The 17365-nt window shown below is 43.6% G+C and overlaps 2 protein-coding genes across 6 annotated transcripts in view; one reads left to right on the forward strand and one right to left on the reverse strand.

The window, feature by feature from the left end:
- IRAK4 (interleukin 1 receptor associated kinase 4) overlaps positions 1-12443 on the reverse strand; it is a 37321-nt gene extending 24878 nt beyond the window's left edge. For 2 of the 4 annotated variants that reach the window (XM_075551854.1, XM_075551853.1), the window contains exons 1-3: positions 12319-12443; positions 5780-5949; positions 2668-2813 (exon numbers count right to left, since the gene is read on the reverse strand). In XM_075551854.1, the coding sequence (XP_075407969.1) occupies positions 2668-2813; positions 5780-5940 (307 nt within the window). In that variant the 5' untranslated portion in view covers positions 5941-5949; positions 12319-12443. The remainder of the gene's footprint in view (positions 1-2667; positions 2814-5779; positions 5950-12318) is intronic. The other 2 variants (XM_075551855.1, XM_075551856.1) reach the window with 1 other exon arrangement.
- Positions 12164-17365, forward strand: part of PUS7L (pseudouridine synthase 7 like) — a 33560-nt gene continuing 28358 nt past the window's right edge. Inside the window, exons 1-2 of one of the 2 annotated variants that reach the window (XM_075551851.1) lie at positions 12164-12640; positions 15068-15996. In XM_075551851.1, the coding sequence (XP_075407966.1) occupies positions 15084-15996 (913 nt within the window). In that variant the 5' untranslated portion in view covers positions 12164-12640; positions 15068-15083. The remainder of the gene's footprint in view (positions 12641-15067; positions 15997-17365) is intronic. The other variant, XM_075551852.1, reaches the window with a different exon arrangement.

Below are 17365 nucleotides of genomic sequence, written 5' to 3' on the forward strand. Positions count from 1 at the left end.
AAACTGGGAGTAGAGCATGTCCTTTAATGCCCTCGTCCCTGTGCTGAGAACATCCTAGATCCAGGAGCAGAGTGATGCTAAGGCACATGGAGATCTCCAAGGAACACTGGGCCCCAAGATGCTGAAAGGAGACAAGGATCTTTCTCCTAAACTATAAACTGACCAAGAGCAGAAGCCTTTCCACAGACCTGGACAAGCTAACAGAGAGCAGAGCCATTCCATAGACCTGAACAAGCTAACAGAGAGCAGAGCCTTTCCACAGACCTGAACAAACTAACAGAGACCAGAAGCCTTTCCATAGACCTGAACAAACTAAAAGAGAGCAGAAGCCTTTCCACAGACCTGAACAAGCTAACAGAGAGCAGAGCCTTTCCACAGACCTGAACAAGCTAACAGAGAGCAGAGCCTTTCCACAGACCTGAACAAGCTAACAGAGAGCAGAGCCTTTCCACAGACCTGAACAAGCTAACAGAGAGCAGAGGCCTTTCCATAGACCTGAACAAGCTAACAGAGAGCAGAGCCGTTCCATAGACCTGAACAAGCTAACAGAGAGCAGAGCCTTTCCACAGACCTGAACAAACTAACAGAGACCAGAAGCCTTTCCATAGACCTGAACAAACTAACAGAGAGCAGAAGCCTTTCCACAGACCTGAACAAGCTAACAGAGAGCAGAGCCTTTCCACAGACCTGAACAAGCTAACAGAGAGCAGAGCCTTTCCACAGACCTGAACAAGCTAACAGAGACCAGAAGCCTTTCCATAGACCTGAACAAACTAACAGAGAGCAGAAGCCTTTCCATAGACCTGAACAAACTAACAGAGAGCAGAAGCCTTTCCACAGACCTGAACAAGCTAACAGAGAGCAGAGCCTTTCCACAGACCTGAACAAGCTAACAGAGAGCAGAGCCTTTCCACAGACCTGAACAAGCTAACAGAGAGCAGAGCCTTTCCACAGACCTGAACAAACTAACAGAGACCAGAGCCTTTCCATAGACCTGAACAAACTAACAGAGACCAGAAGCCTTTCCATAGACCTGAACAAACTAACAGAGAGCAGAAGCCTTTCCATAGACCTGAACAAGCTAACAGAGAGCAGAGCCGTTCCATAGACCTGAACAAGCTAACAGAGAGCAGAGCCTTTCCATAGACCTGAACAAGCTAACAGAGAGCAGAGCCTTTCCATAGACCTGAACAAGCTAACAGAGAGCAGAGCCTTTCCACAGACCTGAACAAGCTAACAGAGAGCAGAGCCTTTCCACAGACCTGAACAAGCTAACAGAGAGCAGAGCCTTTCCACAGACCTGAACAAACTAACAGAGAGCAGAGCCTTTCCACAGACCTGAACAAACTAACAGAGAGCAGAAGCCTTTCCATAGCCCTGAACAAGCTAACAGAGAGCAGAAGCCTTTCCATAGACCTGAACAAGCTAACAGAGAGCAGAGCCTTTCCATAGACCTGAACAAGCTAACAGAGAGCAGAGCCTTTCCATAGACCTGAAGAAGCTAACAGAGAGCAGAGCCTTTCCATAGACCTGAACAAGCTAACAGAGAGCAGAGCCTTTCCATAGACCTGAACAAGCTAACAGAGAGCAGAGCCTTTCCATAGACCTGAACAAGCTAACAGAGAGCAGAAGCCTTTCCATAGACCTGAACAAGCTAACAGAGAGCAGAGGCCTTTCCATAGACCTGAACAAGCTAACAGAGAGCAGAGGCCTTTCCATAGACCTGAACAAGCTAACAGAGAGCAGAAGCCTTTCCATAGACCTGAACAAGCTAAGAGAGAGCAGAGCCTTTCCACAGACCTGAACAAGCTAACAGAGACCAGAAGCCTTTCCATACACCTGAACAAGCTAACAGAGACCAGAAGCCTTTCCATAGACCTGAGCAAGCTAACAGAGAGCAGAGCCTTTCCACAGACCTGAACAAGCTAACAGAGAGCAGAGCCTTTCCATAGACCTGAACAAGCTAACAGAGAGCAGAGCCTTTCCACAGACCTGAACAAGCTAACAGAGAGCAGAGCCTTTCCATAGACCTGAACAAGCTAACAGAGAGCAGAGCCTTTCCACAGACCTGAACAAGCTAACAGAGAGCAGAGCCTTTCCATAGACCTGAACAAGCTAACAGAGAGCAGAGCCTTTCCACAGACCTGAACAAGCTAACAGAGAGCAGAGCCTTTCCATAGACCTGAACAAGCTAACAGAGAGCAGAAGCCTTTCCATAGACCTGAACAAGCTAACAGAGAGCAGAGCCTTTCCACAGACCTGAACAAGCTAACAGAGAGCAGAGCCTTTCCATAGACCTGAACAAGCTAACAGAGACCAGAAGCCTTTCCACAGACCTGAACAAGCTAACAGAGAGCAGAGCCTTTCCATAGACCTGAACAAGCTAACAGAGAGCAGAGCCTTTCCACAGACCTGAACAAGCTAACAGAGACCAGAAGCCTTTCCATAGACCTGAACAAGCTAACAGAGAGACCTAGGGCCCTGAATTTAGACTCCCAACGGTGAGAGCATAAATTCATGCTGATGAAAGCCATCCATTTGTGGCACGTATGTTACAGCAGCACTACATAACTAGATAACCCATTGTGAAAATTCTAAGGCTAACTAGAAATATTTCTCTTTCTGTTCTTTGTCTTTTCATCCCAGTTGTTGTCATCTTCAGATTACCTGGGAGCAGAAGGCTTGCAGGGGCGAGAAACTCGTTTTGTACCAAAAGGTCCACGAGGTCACCAACGGTGCAATTTGTGGTGCCCCAGTCAAACAGTAATTCAGAAGTGGGGCTTTTTCCACTCAGAAGCAATGCTTCAAATCGCCTTAAAAGCAAATAACAAGTAATCACAATTAGCATACAAATAGAATTAATATGAGAACAGGAGTTGTCCCTCCTGGCCCTGTCTCCCTCTTAGCCTATTACCTGTAAGATTAAAGAAAAAGGCTGCGAGAGAAGCAATTGGAATACACAGAGGGAAACAAGAGAAGCTGAAAAAAGTCTGTCAAACATGCTAATGAAAGTAATTACTGGCTGATTACTTAACAGAATATTTACTCGGCTAAGGGAAAAGTGCACATGGACTCTTTTAAAGGTACACTGCAGTAGTTTTGGTTACTGACCACTGTTATAAAGCAAGTCATGGGAATGTTTTGGTGTCCTAGTACATATAAAAGTTATATTTACACTACACTGAGTCTACTAAGTGTGCAACAGCATTGTGAAAAAGTTTGAAACGTGAGAATAGCTAAAATGTAACAGAGAGAGGGACAAGAGCAATGGGCTGCTGGGAAAATGTCTACACCAGACTTGATTGAGGCAGGCTTGACATGAACTGACAATCTGTCAACAATGCAGTTATTTGTAAAGTGCAATAAAGGGGAGAGCAATAAAACGAGACGTGCATGAAATTCTCAAAGATCCTATGGCTATCATCACTATTTTAGTAATGAGAAAGCCAGGCTTGGATAAGAAGAGTAACCAATCTATGACCACATAGCTAATAAGCTAAAACCAAGTCGATATTTGCATTCAAATCTCATTTTAATACAAAGGTGTACTCTCAATTCATTAAGTTATAATTTACTCCCCTACATAACTCGCTGAGTCTGATAGCTCTGTGAAGTCTAATTAATCAGGCTGCTTACTGAAATAGAATCGACATAAGCATAGGAAATTATTCCTTAATAGAATCGACATAAGCATAGGAAATTATTCCTTTGATTTTTTTTAACTGTACTTCAATTACATAAAGGAGACCTGGTGGCACAGTGAGTTCTGAGTTGGGCTGGTAACTGCAAGGTCAGAAGTTTGAAGCCACTAGCTGCTCTACAGGAGAGAGAAGAGTTTTCTATTCCTGCAGAGAGTTATAGTCCCAGAAACGCAAAGGAGCCATTCTACTCTGACCTAAAGGGTTGTGATGAGTCAATGGCAGTGAGAGAGTGTTCAATTATATTGAAGGAAAAAGACAGCACAGTTTGCTGTTCCCATGTTTTAAAAAATTGCTTTTGAAAGTAACATTTAAAAACATAACCAATGTTTGTTTTCCATTCAAATATTTTATTTTTAAAAGTTCCAAAGCAATAAGAATATGATGATGAACAAATGTGTTCTTCACCAAGGTTCACTGCATGACATTTTGGTCCAAGTGTGCTCTTGCTTTCTCTCTCAGTGTGTGTTAGAATCTGAATGTGTCAATCTTCTCATGATTGAATTCAGGTTACTGTGTTGGTAAGGCCGTAGTATAAGCAATAGTGTATCCTTCCCACTGCTATTATGTAGAAAGGCACGTAACAGCAGCTTGCACTTTTAAGGCTTACACCAAGTCTGAACAAAAGTACCTTATCCTCTTTATAATTTATAGGCTTGGTATCTGTGGACGGTATTGTGAAATCTTGTGACCATCCTCTCCTTCATCTCATGCTTCAGCACTCACTGATGAGTCACGCACATATCAATTATTCACTGGTGGCTGCCAAGTGCTAACCTTCACATTCTATCATTCTTTTAGATGCATTTGCTGGAATTCTTCTGTAAAGAAGAGTTTTTCCTTCCTTTCACCACCGTCTCAACTGCCTCCATAGTTTCTTAGCATTAATCTCAACACAAACTATATTTAGTAATTGACTTTCAAGTGTAAACACGTAATTTAAAAAGTGCACTCTTCTAATGAGGAAACACTTCTAGGGAGAAAGAGCTCATATGGCAGCTAAGCATTTCGGTTCGTTAGCAGGTTAATGGTGAAAATCACAAATGACATTTCTTTTCCTCTTGCTACTAACGACAGATTGGACACAGGTTTGAGCTACAATGACTGACAAAAATAAAATGCGTACTTATATTTCAGGAGCTCTTGTGGTGTAGTGCTTACACCTGGAGCTGTGATCTGCAAGGTCCTCAGTTCGAAACCACCAGCGCTCTGAGTGAGAAAGGCAAGACTTTCCACTTCCATAAAGAATTAGTCTCTGAAAATCACACGGGGCAGTTCTATGCTGTCCTATCAGGTTGCTGAGTTGGCATCGATTCGATGGCAGTGAGTTTTGGTGGGGTACTTCTATTTTCAGGACCGCTGCTGGTGCTGTGGGATAGGCGCTGGACAGCTAACCACAAGGTGGAGGGTTCAAACCTACTGGCCACTCCTTAGGAGAAAGATGAAGTTTCTGCTCCCATAAAGACTCAGTCTCGGAGCCCTTAGACAGGGTGCCTAGGTGTCAGAATGGACTCAATGTTTTTTGTTTGTTTTTTACTAGCAGTTGTTTTACATGAAATCAAGCAAAGATGAGTAGAAAGCAAGAATGAAATCCATCTGAAAATAGCGTTGAACAATCTTAGCTAAAGACTAAATGTATCCAGAGATGTGTACACTTTCAAGAAGTAACTTTAAAATGTTAGTTTGAAAATTACCAAAGGACATTGTTCAAGTGGTTTTGAGATTCACATACGGAGATCTAGTTGAGGCTCCAGAATTTTACTAGAGATTTTTATAACATCCTTACACTATTACAATCTGGCATTGGGAAGTGTGAGGCAGTCAGCTGTCCCCAGCTTGCTAAACAGAGAAGCTGAGCAAAGGTGGGAATCCTAATTCTAAGGCGAACAAATTATTTTGAGGGTCACGGTATGAGCCCAGTTGAAATATGCAGAGTTAAACAAAAATGAAGAAGAGTGACTGTCTATTACCTTTAGCTTCCCTGTAGACAGCTGTATTCTAAATGACATCAGACCGAAGTCACACCCATGAATCCTTCTACCTTGTATAAGAATTTGTTAAAAAGTTTAAAAGTACGTTACCTTATATGAAGCTGATTGTATCTATCGTTCCCAGATGGATTTTTAATAGCTACAGCTAACTTCTTCCATCCTTCTTGAGGGTCAATATAGTCGGACAGCTTTCTAATTATTCCAAAATTGAGACAGCGCACATATGTTGACGGCGTTATGGGTTTGCTCATCTTCTATTTCTAAAATATGGAAAATTCTCATGAAAGGTTCACAATAGCACTGGGATGGCATCTGTAAACCTACACTTTGCACTTCCCTGTATCAGGTGTAAAGTTGGCAGCCTAAGAGTATTCCACCACAAAGAGCGCTCCAGAGTCCACTAGCTCTTGTCCCTAGAAGAAATTACATTGCGATTTACTTGTACACTTGTCCCTGACTTGGATTTCTTTCCTCAACTCTGAATAAGAAAGAAAAATGAAAATCCTTTTTGTCTGACACTGATACTTTTCTGAGTAAAATTTATAGATAGGAGCAAAGACTTTACATTCAGAAAAGTCTCTGTGGGACCACTCATGCTTCAGACGTATTAACACGAGGTTTACATGACAAAGTATATTATTTGTCCCAGGCAATACTTGTTTACCACTAACAATGTATGGGCAATTCTTTGGTGGTGTCGTTCTTGTTGTTAGGTGCCATTGAGTCGGTTCTGATTCATAGCAACCCTATGTGCAACGGAACAAAACACATCCTGGTCTTGCACAGGCCTCTTCATTGTCCGTATGCTTGTGTCCATGTTTGTGGAAGGGAGCAGCAATCCATCTCATGGAAGGCCTGCCTCTTTTTTCCTACCCCTCCACTTTACCAAGTATGATGTCCTCCGCCAGGGACCAAAGTACATGACATGAAACCTCACCGTCCTTGCCTCTAAGGAGCAATCTGGCTGTACTTCTTCCAAGACACAGTTGTTTGTTCTTTTGGCAGTTCATTCATGGCACTTTTCAACAATCAAATGCATCGAATCGTCTTCAGCCTTCCTTATTCAATGTCCAATTTTCACATGCACATGAGGCCATTGAAAATATCATGAATTGGGTCAGGTCGCCTAGTTCTCAAAGTAATATCCTTGCTTTTCAACACTTTAAAGAGGACTCGTGCAGCAGATTTACCTTATGTAGTGCATCGCTTGATCTCTTGGCTTCTGCTTCCATGGGCACTGACTGTAAACCCAAGCAAGATGAAATCCTCGACAACTTCAGTCTCCTCTCTGTTTATCATGATGTTGCCTATTGCTCCAGTTTGAGGATTGTGGTCTTTTTTACATAGAGTTGTAACCCACGCTGAAGGTTGCAATCCTTGGTCTTCATCAACGAGTATTTCAAGTCCTCCTCACTTTCAGCAAGCAAGGCTGTGCCATCTGCACATCTCAGGTTGTTAAGTCTTTCTCCAATCCTGATGTCACATTCTTCTTAATACAATCGAATTCTCTGATTATTTATTCAGCATACAGAATAAATACAGATGCAGACACAACTCTGATGCACATGTTTTCTGATTTTAAACTATGTAGCATGCTCTAGTTCTGTTAGAAACCACATACAAGTTCTCACGAGCACAATGAAGGGTTGTGGAATTAGCTTTCTTCCCAAGACTAGCCATAGGTTTTTTATAATCCAGATGGTGGAATAACTTTGCATAGTCAATGAAACACAGGTAAATATCTTTCTGGTCTTTTTTGCTTTTAGCCAAGCTGCAACACTAACTGTTAGGTTTTTGTACTGGGGTGGCTGTGTGAACAGGTTTCAGCAGAGCTTCCAGACTAAGAACAGGCATTGTTTGGTAGCCTTTTAAACAGTATGTACAGTACTGTCACCATTTGTCTAGCACTGTGGTCCATCCAGCTACTTCCGCGCAGTAAAGCCATCACCTCCCCTCCACATTTTTCAGTCCATCAGATCGGCCTGATGTTCCCTCCCTCAAAAGCCAAACCTTATGTCCTACATCTTCATCTTAATTCCCAGCCTATTCTGTTTATGGCGTCGTTTGCTCACCGCTACCTTCCTCGCTCCCTCCTTCTCCTGGGGCTGTTGGAGCAACAGCAGTCTAGCTGAGAGGATTTACTAAGCAGCAGAAGAAGGGCGAGTGTGATGGTGGGGCAGGAGGAAAGTAAAAGGAAACAGAAGAAAGATCTAGGAAGCAAAGCTGTGGATAGAGGTATACACACAGGTGTGTACATATGTAAATACATTAATTCATAAAAATAAGAGGTATTGGCCTTTGTACATATATTTATATGGCAATATACTGAGTTAGTGGAGAGATTTTAGGCTTCTGCTCAAGCCCTGCCTCAATGCAAGAACACTTTGTTCTAACAACCTGGTATTCTGTGATGCTCACCCTCCTGGTATGGTCACTGAAGACAAAACGTGTTCATAAGCAAATGTAGTGAAGAAAGCAGATGGTGCCTAGCTACTAAAAGATATGGGATCTGGGGGTTTAAAGGCTTGAAATTAAACAAGCAGCTATCTAGCAAAGAAGTAACAAGTCCACATAGAAGCAGCACACCAGCCTGTGTGATCATGAAGTGTTGACGGGATCAGGCATCAGAAGACCCAAAACAAACAAACAAACAAACAAACAAACAAACCCATATTATTGAAAATGAGGGGGGTGGGGTGGTCAGAGCAGAAACCCCAAACCCATCTGTGTGGGACATCTCCTCACAGAAGGGCCATATGGAAAGGATGAGTCAACCAGGGCACAGTATAGCACCAATGAAACACACAATATTCCTCTGGTTCCTTGAGGTTTCCTCCCCCCTCCCCCCACCATGACCCCATCCCTGCCTTTCACTTCAGGCTAGACCAGAGCATATACGCAGGTGCAGATAAGAGCTCATGACACATGGAACTCAGGAACAGGAATAGGAGTAGCGATACCAGGAGGGGAGGGGGAAGGTGGGGAGGAAGGCGAAGCTGATCGTAATGATTGACACATAACCACCACCACCACCCCAGGGGGAAAAACAACAGAAACTGTGGGGGAAGGGAGACAGCAGTCGGTGTAAGATATGAAAACAATAATTTATAATTTATCAAGGGGTCATGAGGGTGGGAGGTGTGTGTGGGGGGGGAGAGGAGCTGATATCCAGGGTTCAAATATAAAGTAAATCTTTAAAAAATAATGATGGCAACATGTGTACAAACATGCTCGATACAAGTGATGTATGGATTGTTATAAGAGCCCCCAATAAAATGTTCTTTTAACTTAAAAAAAGCCATACATTATGAATCACCATCAATTGCTGTCCTGCAAGAACCTCGAAGTCCTTGGTACCCTTATTCTGCTCCTCGACCTTAGAAAACCATCAAAGAAACAATGAAAAACCAAACTCAGTGCCATCAAGTTAATTCTGACTCGAAATGATTCTACAGGACGGGGTAGAACTGCCCCTGGGGTTTCTGACGCTATATTTGTACAGGAGCAGAAAGCTCCATCTTTCTCCTGTAGAGTAGCTGGTGAGTTTGAACTACTGATCTTTCAGTTAGCAGTCCAACTTGTAACCATTACACCAAGAAGGCTCCTTGGGAGATCGACAGCCAGGGCTAAGCTTGTATATGGCAACGATTTTATTTATCAAGCTCAGTATTTTGGGATAAATTTATAACATCCTTAAAGTACATTTTTAATTTCCATGTTGCTTTAAGCAAAATGTGCCAGATAACTGATCGTTAATTTTAAGACAATTCAACTCATCATTAGGAGCAAGAACTGGAGATATCTTCTGGACCTACTAAATTATACAGAGCTGCCCTTAAACATCTAGCTACACTATATAACACCCATTTGTGGAACATAGATCTAACAAGGGAAAGTACTTCAAAACTCTTCAGATATATTAAAAGTAAGACAGACATAATTTATTATTCCAATATTTACTATTTTGTGCCAGACATTGTTCCAGTCCCTGGAGTTAAAACACTAGGCAAACTGGGCTCAAAATATGTGAATCCGTGGAGCTTATATTCTAATGGAAGAAGAAGGAAATAAGCAAATAAAATCTATGTTTATGACAGTGGTGGGGTAGAATGGTAGAATTCTCACCTTTCATTCTAGAGCAGCGGTTCTCAACCTGTGGGTCGAGACCCCTTTGGGGGGGTCTAAAGACCCTTTCACAGGGGTCACCCGATTCATAACAGTAGCAAAATTACAGTTATGAAGTAGCAACGAAAATAATTTTATGGTTGGGGGGTCACAACAGGAGGAACTGTATGAAAGGGTTGCGGTGTTAGGAAGGTTGAGAACCACTGTGCTAGAGACCCACATTCCTGTGCCATCAATGCACCACAAGCCCAGCTGCCATCTATCTGTATTTGCTTATGTGTTGCTTTGATGCTGAATGTGTTTCAGTGAAACTTTCAATGTAGGACTAACTAGGAAGAAAGGCCCAAGTATCTACTCGTGAAAATCAACCAATGACAATTCTATAGATCCCAACAATGGGTCCACTGTACGTGGGGTCATTGGCACCATCAAGCTTATCACTGTTGTCATTAACTGCCCGCAAGTCAGCCCCTTGAGGGCTGCTAAAAAGTAGGAGGACAATAATAAGTTTGGTGATGCCAAGGACAGTGGGAAATATATAAAATAAAAACAGAGATAAGATTGTACCTGTAGATACAGTAGGCTTCAATATCACCTGATCAATGGTTTTGGGGGAGTGAGAATAACTTGTGGGCTATCCATGAGAAAGGTATCCTGGGCAGAGGAATCGTGAATGCAAAGATCCAATGTGGGCACTTTGAGAAATAGCAAGAAGGTAGTGAGGCTGGAGCGAAGGAAGAAAGAGAGTAGGAGATGAGGCTACGGGGGTAAATGAGCCAAGTGTCCAGGAGGCAGTTTATTTGGCTTTGCTGTGTCCTCTAAGTGTGAAGAGCAGACAGACAGGTTTTGTGAAGAGAAGAAACATCCTCCGTAGTCATATCTGAACAGATGGTGGAGCTGCTGAGAATAAACCATATTGGAATAGAGAGAGAGAAGTAGGGAACGATCAATTAGACCACACCAATAATCCAGGGAGGAGATACTGGAGTCTTGGTCCAGGTGGTGGAAGAATAGGTGTGAAGTCCTTGGAAGGCGAATCTATTTTGTGGTAGAGTCAACAGAATCCTCTGTGCCAATGTGGAGGGTGAGAGAAGAGCTATCAAGGCTTTGGGCCTGAACAGTTTTCTGCCATGACAGATGGAGAAGAGCAGATGCAAATTGGTCCTGCAAGATCAGGCATTCTGTTTAGACAGGTAGGAACCAAAATCAAATGGTTAGGATCAAAACCAAACCCACCACCATTGGGTTGATTCCAACTCATTTCCAACCAAACTCACTGCCATCAAGCAGAGTCCTGCGTCATAGCGATTCTATATAAGGTTTCTGAGAATGCAAATCGTCATGAGAGCAGATAGCCATCTCTTTCTTTCACAGAGTGGTTGGGGGTGGTGGTGGTTCTGAATCACTGATTGGATTAACGAGTCAATGCTCATCTGATAGTGACACCAGGGCCCCATAGGATCAAATAGGAAGATGGAAAACAAAAGCAAACTGAACCACCTGACTGATCTACAAGGAGTAGGTCTAGATAGGGGAAGGCAGAATTTTATATCCTCTATTAGCACTCCTAAGAGCCCTGGAAGCGTTGGGTAGTTTGAAATCACAACCACTGCTCCTTGGGAGAAAGATGGGCTTTCTACTCGCAGTTAGTCTCAGAAACTCCAAAGGGCAGTTCTACCCTGTCCTATATCGGCGCTAGGAGTTGCGATCGGCTCGATGGCAGTGAGGTTGGTTGAGTATCCTTGAGCAGACACGTTTTGTGACACACCAGTAGACATTTCTTCTGACTCAGAGTGACTCTATGGGGCAGAACAGATCTGTCCCATCGAATTCAGAAGCCGTCAATTTTGACTGAAAGCAAAAAGCCTTCTCTTTTCTCCTTCGGAGTGGATAGTGGATTGGAACTGCTGACCTTGTGGTCAGTAACACAAATCGTAACCCACGACACCACCAGTGCTGGAGATCATTTGACTGTAGTGTATCTGGTTAGGAACAGTTATTTGATGCCCATGCTAAAGGGCAGGTGTACTTCCTCGGCTTTTCAAATCTTATACGTTTAATTATCTTGTCTCCTCTCTGTTGCCCTGGCTCTCAGGTACCCCTTTCCGGTGTAAGCAAGTACTTTCTGCTTGTTTTTGTTTTTCACAACCTCTCGCCACTTCCTAAAGTCCTGGACGCTGGGGAGCCTGGGAAAGCGGCGGATGAGAATCGTGGGATCCGAGCCCTCACAGGCCAGCAGCTTTTCCGCCGGGTGCTGACCTTACTTCCTGGTTTGCGCAGCGAGAAACTCGGGGCGACGCCCCAGCGTCCCCTGGCAGTTGGATCCACCCCTCCTCGGGATGCGGCCGGGGACCCATCCCACGCAGCCTACTTCCTCTCACTCTCCTCACTACCAGAGAGAAGACATCCCGAAACGGCCTCGCGACAAGCCTGGCGCACAAGCAGGCCGCGACACCCTCCCCCCTCCCAACGTGAAGGCAGGAGAGGGAGGGGACGTGCCTTACCTGCCCGCGACGCGGGGAAGAGGGCGCGGCCTGAGCGCCTCCCGGCGGAGAAGAAGCGGAGGAAGCCGGGCGCTGGGAGCGGCGGGGCGGGCCACGGCTGCCCGGCCCCGCCCCGGCCCCGCCCCTCCCGCATGAGGCCCCGCCCCATCCCCCGCTTCCTTCTCTCAGACCTTGCGCGTCGGTTGTCTCCGCCTCCGCTTCCTTTGCCGAGGCAGCCTGCCCCTTTAAAGCCGCTCCTCTCGGAGGGTAAATAAATAAGCAGGACTTCCGTGCATGCGCACACCGGTGTGCAGAGGCACGTCGTCGCTTGGACACCCGGAAGGTAGATGGGGGATTGCGCGTTGCGGGGCTTGCGTTTGGCCCTTGGATAACGTTCTCATTGGTTATCCAGATCCTTTGCCCACGAGCCCAAGGCGAAGGTTGGGGAGAATGAAGAAGCAACTGGAGCGCTGATAGTGTCTCCCCCCGGGACGAGTGAGACCAAGCAACGCTGGCTCTAATTCTCTTTCTCTGAGACTAAGTTGGGCGATCTTGAGCAGTTGAGCTCTTATTTTGAACTAGTTGCCCCATACATTCATTCAACGAACAATTTTGATGTGTGCTCTCTTGGAACTGCCAGTTTATTGAAAGGGATAGGAAATAACAAAGAAAAAATTAAATAGGAAAGCTATCAAGATAATCCCCATTAAAAAAACGACTTTTCGAAGAGAGTGACTTAGTGGATTCGTTGGATTATTGTTCAGGGAAGAGCTTTCTGAGGATATGATTGGGAGAAGGGGCAGCTGTATGATATCGAAATTGTATAATTGGGGAAGGAACAACGTCAGCAGCAGGCACGGCGAGTGCCGAGGCAATGCAGAAGAGCAGGATAGCTGGAGTGTAGCGGACAAGGGGAAGGGGACAAGGTGTTTTGGAGACCTGGTAGGGTTCAGTATCACAGTATGTGGAAGCCAGGGTATGGAGTTTGCAATTTCTCCTGTGTGATTCCAGAAATCCCAAAACCAAACTCACTGCTGTCAATTTGATCCCAGCTCATAATGACCCTATTGAACAGAACTTCCCCTGTGGGTTTTTGAGACTAGTAAATCTTTTGGGGACTAAAAAGCCTGATATTTTAACTGCAGAGTGGCTACTGGTTTCAAACTGCTGACTTTGCAGTTAATAGCCTATAAGGTGTAATCCACTATACACCACCTACAGCTATGAAGAGTGTTTTAAACAGAATTTTCATATGATTTAATTACTTTTCAAGATATCATTCTGGCTTCTGTAGAAAATGCACTCTAGTGAGTATGCGGTAGAAGCAGTGATTACAGGCCTTATGGAAATGCTAAACAGGGAGGTGATGGAAAGACAGCAGGGGTGATCAGGTTTTGTAAGGTGCAGTTTATGGAGAAAAGGGTTGACCATAGGAGTGATGGTTAAGATAAAGCAGACACAGGAGGCTGAGAGACCCAGAGCTTGGTGTGAAATGGAAGGTGCCTTTGCATGGTCCTGGAAGTCTTGCTGTAATGAGGACAGTAACCTCATTTGTGAGTGAAGAGGATTTCTCAGGGGATTTGAGTGAAGATGTCAGAAGGTGGTAAAGCCCTGTAGCATGAACTTTAAAGGTAAAACTTGGAAGTAGAGGAGGAAGAAATGGCTTAGAAGACGCAGTAGATAATAGAATATACTGAAAACCTCCAGACTTAAGGTATTTGAAAGGAACAATAGTTTCACCGGACAAAATTGCAGATGTAGTAGTCTGGAGAAATAGCCTGATTTCAGTTTGGACATGAAATGGAAGGGAACGTGTAAGGACTTAGGGAACTCTTGTATGTTCCCAGGAAATGAGGACATAGAGAATTTACTTTGATTTCTGCATGAACCATGGAAAGGACGAGAAGGGGGATTTGGTAAATTGGCTCCCATTAGTAAAATACATTAGGCAAAGGAGGATCAGTCCTGATGATACATTTTTTGAACTGTGTCGGTTTTTGATATGCCTATTGCAACAGGACCCCTGGGCAACTGACCTTTGCCACAAGCCCATATGGTGTCACATGCATGGTTTCTGTGGAGTGAGGATGGGTTTTCTTAGGACTCTTATGTTCTCCTCCCAGAAAGGTGTAAAAAGGGAATCCTCTCAAGGCACAGATGTGATGGTTGGACATCTTGAGGGTACCATTAAAAAGATGTCTCTGTCCCGTGGGGTGTTAAGGAAGCTTCCTGCTCAGAATGAAACCACCCAGGCACCTCATGGGAGAAAGGGGAGGCATTCTGTCCCTACGAGTCACAGTTTCTGAAACCCAAAGGGCAGTTCTACCCTGCCCTATAGGGTTGATACTAATTGGATGGCAGTGTTTGATTTTGGGTTTTATTCAGGTTTTAAATGGGTCAGTTTCAAGCTTACCTTAAAAAATACGATTTGTAGGCCTACAAAAAAAAGACACTTGAACACAGGGTTATTTGTAATGATTTGTCTAAGCTCCATCTGAATAGCTGAAAATGTCATTAATTTCAGAGAACTTGTGACTGGGTTTTTATATACTAAGGCAATATGATGGGAGAGGGACAAATGTAGAATATAGAAAAGAAATAGTCTAAACTCGTAAATAAATGCCATTCTAAATATCAACTTGCAATCTGATGACTATGTGTTCAATCAGAGTCACAGTGTTATCTAAGAGAATCACCAGGGAGAAAGACTTATATAATTATAGCAAACCTATTTGTTTTTTTGTTTTCTATCTCTTTGTTTCGTTTGTAGGCATTATTATTTAAGAATGGAAGAGGATGCAGATAATAGAACCAGATTCAGTTCTTTATGTTACATTAACGATCATGTTGGATTCCGTGGCACAATAAAAAGCTCACCAAGTGACTTCGTTGTTATTGAGATCAATGAAAAGGGACAGTTAGTTGATAAGGCCATTGATGAACCTCTTCACCAGGTTAATAGCATACTACCTAAGGCCCAAAATATTGCTAAGAAACCAAAACTAGATCTTCAAAGTTTATCCTTCGAAGGGGGACACAAGCAAGCCCTAGATACCTTAACTCGATGTTCTGAGAGTGACCAAAGTCTGCAACATCGCTTAGAAAATGAAGATACTGGCCACGATAGGATTCTTAAATGTGAAGAAGAAAAAAGTGATGTTTTCAACTCTTTGTTGGATGAAAAAGTGAATGAATTGCTGGCCCAGTTTGCCTGTGATATAAAAGAGAAGTTGAATTCTAAAACTGAGCTAACCGGACCATCTCCTGAATTCTCCCTAGGCAAAATCCTTGACAAAAGCCAGAGGGCCAGTTTGCACAGTGCTATTAGACAGAGATATCCTTACTTAATAACTGTGGGGAAAAATGGTGAAATTGTTGTAAAAGCAAACCTTGAGTACAAAGAACTCTGCCACCTGGTATCTGAAGAAGAGGCTTTGGGTTTTTTTAAGTATTTAGATGCAAAGAGAGAAAATTCCAAATTTACGTTTAAACCGGATACCAACAAAGACCACAGGAAAGCTGTCCATCATTTCCTCAACAAAAAGTTTGGGAACTTGGTGGAAACCAAATCATTTTCTGAACTGAATTATAATGCCGCTGATCCAAGTGTAGTGATAACAGTAAAGTTTCGGGAAAAAGCGCACAAGCACAGGAAACGGCCTCTCCTTGATTGTGAGGAAAGAAAAGCCCTCTATACAGGTAATTGATAAAATCGTCATTGTCTTGGATAAGTTTACAATTGTGTGGGCAATGAACAATTTAAAATCAATTGAGTAGACTTGGCCAAGGGGTAGTTAAAAAAAGATTGGTTCTCTTATTTAAGGAGGGATTAAAACCTTTCAAATTACAGCACAAGTAAAGACTGGCCGTACTCAGGGAAGGAAGGCTAACAGACCTGTGTAGTTACTTAGCGACTGAGGCTTAAAGTTGACGCAGTTCTTTTGTGTCTAATAAAGGGTTTTCTTTGGATATAAATATTCCATATTTTGAAAGTTATCTTACGGGAAAATAAGTCTCTGGAAATCAACAGAATATGTGTCCTATGTTTGAAAAGGTAAAGGTGGGATTTTGTAATCCAAAGCAATTCTTTTCTACCTACGCGAAGGCCTACACTTTGATTTGGTGGGGTCAGTCTTTGAGAAAAAGAGTTCTCAGAGCTTCGTCACTACAGTCATTGGAAGAGTTGGTTAAAACTCTTTGTGGGTTCAGCCCTAGAGTTTTTGATTCAGAAAGCTTGGGATGGTATTTTAACCAATTCCCCGGAGATACTTCTGCCACTCTGGAGATCTGATTTTTGAGAGCCGTCGCTTTTCTTACTGTAATTATTTAATGTTGTGGAGTCCATTCCAACTCAACCTGTCCTTGGGTGTTATCGTTGTGTTGTATTCAAGCCCATTGCTGCAGCCGCTGTGTCAATCCACCCTGTCCAGGATCTTTCTCCTTTTTGCTGACCCATTACTAGGCACGAAGGTCCCTCTAGACAGCATTGTGACAGGGGATATATGTTCACTTAGTAAGGAGAACTGATGTCATTGTAGGCTACACCCTGATTGGGCTGCTAACTGCAAGGTCAGCAGTTGGAACCTACCAGCTGCTCCACCGGAGAAAGATGAGGCTCTCTGCTCCCATGAAGATTTATGATTCCAGGAATCCTTGTGGCTGGCTGTCCACCCTCTAACCTTTACCAATTCTGACCTCAACTATCCCTTCCAAGATACTTTCTGTTTTTCTCCTGGGTTTAAAAATTCATTCCAATGGCCACACAGACTGTACTCAATATTAGGGGGGTTATTAGGGTAGTTAACAGACTACAATTCAACGTCAGAAATGCTCAGGATACAGTTCTTCTAGTCAGGAGTGCCTCTTTTCAGTCATGCACATAAATCTCTCTGTTCTTGATCTCCCAACCACGTGGCGTCTTGGCCTCTATCTTGCTTGGGCAATGTTACAAAGCTCTTTTAACACTGCCGATAAATGCCCAGGGGACACGCTACTCTGCCATCAACCTCAGGCTGAGTGCACTTAGCTCTAGCTCCAGGAGTTAGCCATCCTAGCTCCCCTGATTACG

This window comes from Tenrec ecaudatus, chromosome 6, assembly GCF_050624435.1.
Source record: "Tenrec ecaudatus isolate mTenEca1 chromosome 6, mTenEca1.hap1, whole genome shotgun sequence".
Classification (NCBI taxonomy): domain Eukaryota; kingdom Metazoa; phylum Chordata; class Mammalia; order Afrosoricida; family Tenrecidae; genus Tenrec; species Tenrec ecaudatus.